The sequence below is a fragment of the Fundulus heteroclitus genome, chromosome 15 (assembly GCF_011125445.2).
Source record: "Fundulus heteroclitus isolate FHET01 chromosome 15, MU-UCD_Fhet_4.1, whole genome shotgun sequence".
NCBI lineage: Eukaryota > Metazoa > Chordata > Actinopteri > Cyprinodontiformes > Fundulidae > Fundulus > Fundulus heteroclitus.
The window spans coordinates 17,136,206-17,145,747 of NC_046375.1; the positions used below are offsets into that span (position 1 = coordinate 17,136,206).

Here is a 9,542-nt window from a genome sequence, read left to right on the forward strand (position 1 = left end):
AGGAGAATGGCATTCAGTTTTCACGGTAAAGCGTTGAAAATAAAAACCAACATGAAATATTTGCTAATTACATCATCCTGACCAAAACTCTGTTCTGTGTAGGAAAAAGAACTTTTAGTCAATGAGTTATTTCCATGCAAGCATTTACATTTCAACAGTTCAACAACCATTTTGCAAGGTATTTAACATTACCAACTAATATACAGTCATTCAACAAATTGGAAAGCGGCTTGTTTGTCGGATTAAAAGTACCTTTGAAAAAAAAAAGCCTTTAAGCTGGTATTAAACATACTTTTCATTTAGCCCCCATTTTTGCATTAAAAATGAGCTTTTTTTCATTGGTCTGATGCAATATTCTAATTTTAAATACTATGTTTTTATTAGGCAGAGGAGGGAAAGAAATTCATATTTAACAGAAATAAAGGCTTTAAAACATCTGCAGTCTGTGTTAATCTATATAATGTGTTTCTCTTAGTGAACTGAGTTACTGAAATAAATGAACATTTCAATATGACATTTTGTCATGTGGTGAAAGCTCAATGTATTTTAATGGGATTTTATGCAATAGCAAAACACAAAGTAATGTGTAGCTGTGAAGTTTCAGGAAAATTATACTTTTGCAGTTTTTTTTTTTAAATCAAACAAAAATTTAAAAACTGTGTGCATTTTGTAATTAGCCCCATAAGGTTAACACCTTGTTGACTTAATGGGACTAACAACTACAAGTATTTTGGGATACATCTCAACCTGCTTTCCACATTTAGAGACCAAAAACTTTGCCCATTGTAGAGTACCTTTAACTGAGTCAGACTGGTTGAGTGTCTGTGTTGGCACAGATTTTTAATTGGACATAGGTTTGGACTTTGACTGGGCCATTTTTCCATAGATTTGCTTTTACCTAAACCAGGGGTCACCAACCACCAACTCCAAGTTTTGTCACACGCAGGGCTATCAGTACTGACCTTTGAACTAGTCCTTTGACAATCTTTGAACTAGAGTTCGCCAATAAACATATTTGCTCTCCTTTTCTTTTTTTAGATATTGTCATTTCTATGTAAATGCAAGTGTGATCACAAAAGTAGAGGAGCAGACAAAAATAACATTTTAGATGCAGCTCATATGAGGGTTGTGCTACAGAACGGGCTTGAGGGCACCACATGTGGTCTTTGGGCGCTACCTGGGCCTCCCAGGAACCATTTTGGTACGCCATGATCTAAAACCCACTGTAGGCAGGGATGAGCAGGAGACCAGAAGATGCAGGCAGGTAGTGACAAGACCAGAACGGGCAGAACAAGCGCCTGGAACTCACAGGGGAAACAGGCAGAACTGCAGCACGCAGACACAGGCAACTTTTTTCAGTGAAGCAAAGTCCAGCTGGCTGAGCACACAGGAACTGGTAGAGTCAAAGCAGATCACACGAGATGAGATCAGACGTTCTGGCAGGGATGAGTTGGCTGAGGCAGGTATCTGTAGACAGGTGAACAGAGTTGACCAATCAGTGCAGCAGGTGGATCTGATTAAGAGCAAGGTGTTGGCTGGAAGGAGAGCTGATTGGATGGTGGCTGAGAGGTGAAGGCCGATCCAAGAAAAGTCCAAAATAAACAAACAAAAACCTTAATCGTGACACAGGGGGGTTTCAGGGCAACGTGCAGAGAACACGTCCCCTCGTAATGTACATAGTGTTTGGCATATAGGCTTAAATTACGGCAGTTGCTGAATTTCGGTCTTATCTAACAGACTTTCGTATTTCTCTGTTTTCACATTTATCAATCAATCAGTCAATCAAGCAACTTTTATTTCTATAACCCTGTACAACACACGAGGTGACCAAAGTGCTTTACATAAAATACACATTATAGAAACAGAAATAAAAACATAAACATAAAAAGCGAGTACAGAGTGAAATACAAAGTATGACACCATGCTACTGAATGTTAAAAGCCAGTCTGAATAAATAGGTTTTGAGCCTGGATTTAAAAACGGAAAAGTCAGTAGTGGTACAAATGTCAGGAAGAAAATTTGTTCCAGAGCCTGAGCCCAGCAACTGAGAGGGCCCACATTAAAAATGTGTGAATAGTTTTCTCGAGGTCAATATGATAGAAAAAGAGTTTTACCTTTGTTAAAAGACTAAAATTGATTTAAAAAAACTATCTCTGAGCACGCTGTCAACACTGTGTTTTATAGTACTAGGTCTGAGCTTGGTGATTGTGAATGCAAAGCGCACTTTTCACTTTGTGTAGCGCTGTTGTAACAGCAATTAAAATAAGATGTTTGTAAATTCACGAAATTTAAAGAGGTATGGAATTTTTTTTTTGCAAGGCACTGAGGCAACAGGTAAAGTAGATGTTTTGCTTTTTTTGTACAATGTAAAAGAAAAAAAAATCTATTTTTGTACTTTCATTTTCTTACTTTGCAATCTGTGCAACAAACCGTTTAAGCCTGAGCACAAAAGCACCATAAATCACATGGGAAGCTTGAAGAATTCAAAGTATGACCCAAAAATATGTCAAACACGCCAAGCATCCACCTAACAGGCTCCTTTCCGTGACTGTGTTCAATAAAGATATTATTGACTGTGACACATTATTGCTCACCGTGTCACCCACACCCATTTGGCTTCCTTTGGAAAAATGATTTGCAGCACGGACAGGTCACAAGACGAAATCTGCCCATGCCTCCTAAAAGCAGAGTAGCAACAGAGGAGCCCATTGGCTGAGAGAGCGGCAGCAGCTGAAATAGCAATGTAAACACTTTCCCTCTCTCCTTGTGCCCCGGTAATTATAGCTGGGATGCTGGTGACGACAGTCGTCCCATCGAGACTTGAAATGCTGGAATAAATTTGACATTATGACATTTGATCCCGACAGCGATTGGCGCACACCGGGGTGGTGGTATAAAGCCCGGGGACCCCAGCTGGAACAGAAGATGTTTACCCTTTAGCTCAAAGCTCGGGGTTTAACTCTGGGGAAGGGGACCCTTTAAATCGAGTGTGCTGGGCTTTACGTAACAGAGCGGGGCATAAAGAGAAGGGCAGCAACACGGAAAGGGGACTTTACAGCACCGCAACGTGGGGAGCGAGAGCGCCGGAGGGACAGGGATCAGAGCAGAGGAAATATTTACTGAGAGACAGGGAAGCGTTTCTTTGTAGAGTGAAAGGTAAGAACTGCTGGATTAATCAAAACTAAAACATAGTTGTCTTTTCTGCTTGAGATGTTTGGGAACATTAGCCGTTTAAAATGACTAGAGTCTGAGATGAGAGGGGAGAGAGGAAAGAAACATGATTTTAACTAATTTAATTAATTTATACAGCATATAAACCAATATGCTGATCATTTCTAAATATATATTTTTTGGTATATATTCTCCCTGCTCATAGGACATTGAGTCACCTTACTGTGCATAGTTACAGGATTATTAATACCTCTACGCTTACATCATGGGTGGTGGGATGGGGGGGGGGGGGGGTGGCTGGTACATTCGGGCACTTTCAACAAGGATGCTTGTCATTCTGAATCATGGCAACAAAAAAATCCCCCTTTCATAACTTACTTGAAATTACCTTTAGCACAGCTAAGATCATGGAAACTTTTCAGACATTAACTGATTTAATTGGGAGGCTTAAAGTCAAACGCTTTGGAAAATTTAATGGAAGATAGTTAAACGTCAGGCTCTGAGTTTGGGTGCATAGTACGACACCCACAATTGTCTTTTTAGCGTCTTGGTCATGTGCTCAGGGGTTTTCTTATTCTAAGATCTAAGAGGCAGGCTGGAGATCGAAAGCTTGATGGAGATCCGTCTTAAAACACTTCTGTCCGCGAGGATGGACGTGCCAGTGGATTTTGGAGGATAATGCCAAAATGAGGGGGGCTGTAAATATCTGAACTCTGTGAAAATTTAACAATTTAAACAGTCATACTGTTGAGGCAAAGTCAGATTTTAATATGATTAACATCAAACCTCCATCACGCTTCATTGTCATTGTTAAAAATAGATATCCAACCTAGATTGTTACGCTCTCATGGAGACAAATGGAACGTATAGACATTCTTCATGTGTCTGTCCTTTTTCACTGTTTTCAGGATATCAATCCCATCAGTTACCTAACGGACACCTCCACTGTGACCTCTTAACTGGAGACAGCAAAACAGGAGAAGGGAGGGGGGGGGGCGCGAGCGGAAACAGCGATTTGACGAGGCCTCGGGGTTATTGAACGGCCTGCGTCATGGCAGCCATCGATCTGGAGCTGGGGCTGGAACATGGCGGCCGGGGGTGGGGGCAGGAGAGGCCCGAACTGGTGGACAACTTTGACTCCGAGATGCAGGAGTGGGAGGATCAGCTGCAGGACATCCAGAGGAAAATTGAAGAGGTAAGAGTTGATGGAGAAATGCAAGGATGAGTCAAAGTGGAAAATCAGTTTATAAATAATCCCAATGAATTCTCTACAATCTCAAGGAGCATGTTGACTTTTATTTTCAAATTTGCATATAAATAGAATATGTCGCTACCAGAGGTAGAATTAGGCTAACGTGAGATTTAGCCTAAGTCTACCCTAACCCTAACCTTGAGTAAAAATGTTTCAGTATCATTGTGTTAAAGTATTTACACAAAAATGATCTAAGTGGATATACTTAAGACATGAAAACAGCTATTGTATCTGCTGCTGCTAAAATAATATGACATACTGACAATAAAAAAGGCTATATATAGTATATATTTGCTGCTATTTGGATTTGGAACATAGAGTTAAGCAAGATGTGGGTTGAACAAAAGTTAGTAGAGGTTTTGCAGGTGCTTTTTGCACTAGATACTATAATACTTTGTTTTAGTTAATTAGTCGAGTGGTGTTACCTTGATAAGAATGGTAGGTGGTGCGACTTTAGTTGTAACACCATCAATAGCTATGTGGGAAGGATTTTTTCTCCACAAACCTTTACCAAACAACCAAGTTTTGTTTTTTTTCGTTCGGAAAAGGAAAGTATTCTCCTTTTAGCCAGCTGACTGGCTGTGTGCAGCAGCGGCAGGTGAGATAGGACCATCACTGGGACTTTATCTTCTTTCTGGCAGAAAGAAAACCTCTGGTCTCAACAACACTTTCTACAAGATTTCAGTAAAAGAAAGCAAAAAAAAAAAAAAAAAAATAGACCCATGATGGAAAATGCTTACAGTTTTGAAACCTTGGTATGTACATACCTTCATGTCTGTAGCCTTATTTCTACTCTTCTTTAGAATCTCCTCAGCCCCTGAACTCAACCACAGTAACAGATATGAAATTTGACAGGAAAACAATAAACAAGCATGCTTAAATGCTAACCCTCTGTGCACTGGAGCGCCTTGCCTCCCCGGGGAGTGGTAATTGGTGTAAAGTGTACGTATGCTCCACATTAACGCTCCAGCACACAGACGGATTCGACCTCTTGGCCTGGTTGGAGCGGCGGCACGGACAAATGTTAACAAGCTAATTAAACTGGGATGTGCTGACAGACGTGCAGGACACACTCAGGCTCTCTGCTACTCATGCACTCATGCATGGACTGAAAGTTGATCCCGAGGGACGTATCAAACAGATGCTGCTTTAAAGTGCGTGAACATGTGTTAATCATGAACGTAGGTTAAGCAGATTTTGCACGATAACTGTTAGTAGGTCAAATCGATGGACAAACGGCAGGGAGGGTTTCATGATCTTCTTCCCCTTGTCGTTTTCCAGCTGTACAACGAGGTTCAGGCCCGCAGAGGAGCCAGCGACGTCCCCGGTGACAACCCGAAAAATGCCGACCCGTTGGAGTGTGAGCTGAGGCAACACGGCGGTGTCCTTTTGGCGCCTGGCTACCACGGCGGGAATCATGTCAGAGGCGTGGCCATCGCGCATCGCTGCGGCCGCTACCCGGCGAAGCATCAGAACGCCTACGGCTGCTGCCGCTCCAACGAGATCGGGGACTTGCTGCAGGATTATCTGGAGAAGGGGAATAAAACGAGCAGGAAGAATAACAGAGCTCGCCACGTGGTGAGTAGATCCCCCCCCCCCCTTCTCCTTGTGCCGCGCTGTGCTGGCATTTGCAGAAACAGGATAGGTGGGACATGATGAGCCGAGGCTGTGACTCTCTGACAGGAATGTATTGATTACAGTTCCCTGAGCGCTGCTTACACAGAGAAGTTAGATAGTAGTTCATTTCTCATGTAGCCCAAATGTTGCACTTTGACCTGACTGAGCAGTGGGACAGAAGGCCGAGATGATAGTCTTTCTCTGACCCCACTCCCCATCAGTAGAAACACTCCAGCCAGAATAAAAAAAATTTGTGAACCCTTGACCTGCTGTTGCCAATTTTGGCTAATAATGATTTCTGTTTAGGAACTATAATGAGTACTTGGGGTGACCAATTATTCTTAATATTACAAGCACACTGTATGTGTGAGACAGTAGCTGCAGCAAAAACTTGTTCTACACTGCAAAAACAGAACTTAAAATAAGTAAAATGTTCTTAAAATTAGTGTATTTGTCCTTGATTTGAGCAGGTAAATAAGATTATTTGCCAGTGTAATAAGATTATTGCACTTAAAATAGGAACAATTCATCTCCGTCACCTTATTTCAGGTGCAGGATGTCTAATTGTCTTATTTTGGGGGTCAAAATACTCATTCCATTGGTAGATAATCTTTTTTACCTGCTCAAATCAAGGACAAATACACTAACTTTAAGAACATTTTACTCATTTTTAGACCCGTTTTTGCAGTGTATTGTTTTAAAACCAATTAAAACTATTAAGGAAGAGACCTTTTAAACTGCTTTTAGCACCTTGTCATAGTAATTAGCGCAGTTAGCAAGGGTAGCCTTACTGAAAGAGCAGCCTGCGTGTGTAATCCCTTGAGATCGCTAACATTTCTGAATGTTCCATGACAGAGGTTGAAAGCTCAGAAGGATAAAACGGAGCAACTTTGCTGTAATATATTCTAGCCTTCCTGTTATCAGTCTTAAATCTTGCTCTCTCCCGAAGTCTGAATGAATAGCAGACATCTTAAAATGTTTTAATATATAGTTTCCTCCTCAACAATGTCTTGCATCTCTGCCTTCTCAGACTTTATTAATAATGCCTCAATTTTACTGGAAGTAGTTACACAACAAAGAGTATTCTTTTGTTGTGTAATGGCGCATTTGCTAATCAGAGAACGACCGGATATCTGATTTTCTTATTGTTCCTCTCCCTTTGGAGGTTTTCTTGGCATTGATGTTATTATTACACTTTAATCTCTTTCAGCACTTCAGTGACATAGTTAAGGTGAACCAGGACATCTCTGCATTCCAGGATGAGGCCAGAAGACGATCTGGAAATCCCAGGTATGAGCTCCTTCTACTGACGTTTTAAAGGTATGAAAGAATCAAGCTTAATTTTGGGGGTTTTAATATCCTGTTTGTTTTTTTGTTTCAGGGTTGGGCCAGAACAAAATCTGAACAATTTCGAGGAAACCGAAAACAATAAGAATCGAGTGTCACACATGAAGAGTTCCCCCCACCGAGACGAAAACACCTGCGCAAAGCCCCCCGTTGGACAAAGGGATGCTTCTGCTGTACCGGCACGGTCTCAGTTCCCAGCCGTGACAGCCGAGTCTCCTTTGTTGGACAAAAAGTCCTTCGGCACGGGATTCCTGGGGGATAGAAAGTGCAGCAGCCCCTCTGTCCTTAGGAAGTTTGGAGCCATGCTTCAAGAGAACGAGGGCAAGACACTCACAGAATCTGGGGTGGTGACCCACCAGGGACCGTCCCCAGAGGCAAAGTGTCCCACTCCCTGCTGTCAGCGCAGAGCTCTGGGAACCACCGGAGGAGCCAGCAAGGCGCCCATGCGCGTGCCTAACCAGAAATGTCATGCAAATTCTGATGTGCTGACAGCAGAGACAGAGCCCGGCCAAGACCGGAGTTCATTATTAGACTCTGCAAGGCACCACTACAAGGATCAGAGAGAAGGCTGCAGTACTGCCAAAAGCTCTCAGTCTGTTCCCCAGCAGGTCCTGGGGAGATCTCACGTACCAGGGAGCCCAAAGATCCGACCCCGGGCTAATAGTGGGGCAGACAGAGAGGGAGGGAGGGCTCACGGGGAGAAAGCAAGGAAGCCTGTGACCCAGCAAACAGACAACAGGACAACAAGTCCTTCCCTTGGAGCTCAGAGGATTCAGAGGGTGCAGGATGTACCGGACTGTGGCTATTTGGGGGATGGAGGACTTATAGAGCTGCTGGACATGCTGGAGATCCAACATGAGTACAGCTCCAGTCCAAGAACGACGTACCCAGCTCACAGACAAGAGCCACAGCAGGTTGGTTCTTCTTCTTCATGTAGCGTACGCTCTGCCAACAACCAGTCACTCATGAGCTCTTCATGTTTCCCTCCAGGTAAACCCTCCAGAGATGTCTCCAGCGAGACCCCACAGGAGTTTTTCTCGTCCTGCGCGGCCCGCCAACCAGCGCCCTCCTTCCAGATGGGCCAACCGTACACCTACTGCCAGAATCACTGCCCCGTCGGGCCCAATCTACCGGCCCCCCAGCCCCCTTACTCGCACTCCAAGCCCTGCGCTCAAGCACCGGCCTCCGGTTTCCTACTCCCTGCAGACAGAAACCATCATTATGTGACAATGTCCAACTGGTGACGTACATCCCCATCAACCTGTGCGAAACGCTCCATGTAAATAATACGGTCCCCGCTGCTTTATGAGTGCTAAAATGAAATGGAAAACACCCCCCAACACTCCCAGATGTGTTGAAAACATACCACATACATGTTCATCAGTGATGCTGTAGCTTTAAACGTCTTCTGTGCCTAACTTTTACCAACATGCCACCATATAGCTTCGTTGCTCCTTAACCATGTGACGTTTTTGTATCAAAAATGAAGGTGTTTTTTTTTTCTGTGTGAAGGATTAGCATGCAGCCCCGGTTCGAGGGTGCATGTTTTCAGGTTTCCCGGTTGCCGCGTCGAATCGGACGCAGCCTCATCCCCCGAGGGAGGTCCGGCTGGAACAGAGTTCCCAGTGGCAACCTGTGAACTGTTTAAAAAGTGTGTTGGAATGTATGATATTGTTACGAAAAAAAAAAAAAAAGAAAGGATTCAAAATGTTCAAATAATAGCTGTGATGGATGATTTTACTATGCCTTTCATGTACTTTTCTTGGTAATAAATATGACTGTGCTTAACGTAAAGCCTGTCTCTGTGTTTCACGTCGTCTTGTTTCATCGGTAACGTGCGTTCTGTGTATATTAACCACCAGCGGACCGGTGCGCGCCGCTGCAGTAAAAAGATCAGGTTAGCCGCCTTGGCAGAGGAATATCATGTGGAAATGCCTCCATCCATCCACAGTGCTTTGCAAAACTATTAAAACCGCTTTTTTCATATTTTCTAATTTAGTTTTCAGATATACTGTATATTATTTGGATTTCCTATGTAGCAGCACATAACTATAAAGTGGAAAGAAAATGATACATGGTTTTCAGTTCTGTGTGTTGTTGTTGGTTTTCTTTCTACAAATAATATATAGTGATGAGCTCTTGTTTCAGCCCCCCT

General features: G+C 43.1%; 1 protein-coding gene across 1 annotated transcript; it reads left to right on the forward strand.

Moving 5' to 3' along the window:
• The first annotated feature begins 2,778 nt into the window (after positions 1-2,778).
• On the forward strand, positions 2,779-9,184 carry LOC105930569. Its single transcript, XM_012868843.3, has 6 exons — positions 2,779-3,156; positions 4,080-4,366; positions 5,705-6,001; positions 7,251-7,330; positions 7,422-8,301; positions 8,378-9,184. The coding sequence occupies exons 2-6, from the start codon at positions 4,223-4,225 to the stop codon at positions 8,612-8,614; spliced, it is 1,638 nt and encodes a 545-aa protein (XP_012724297.2). The 5' UTR covers positions 2,779-3,156; positions 4,080-4,222; the 3' UTR covers positions 8,615-9,184.
• Positions 9,185-9,542: the final 358 nt, after the last annotated feature.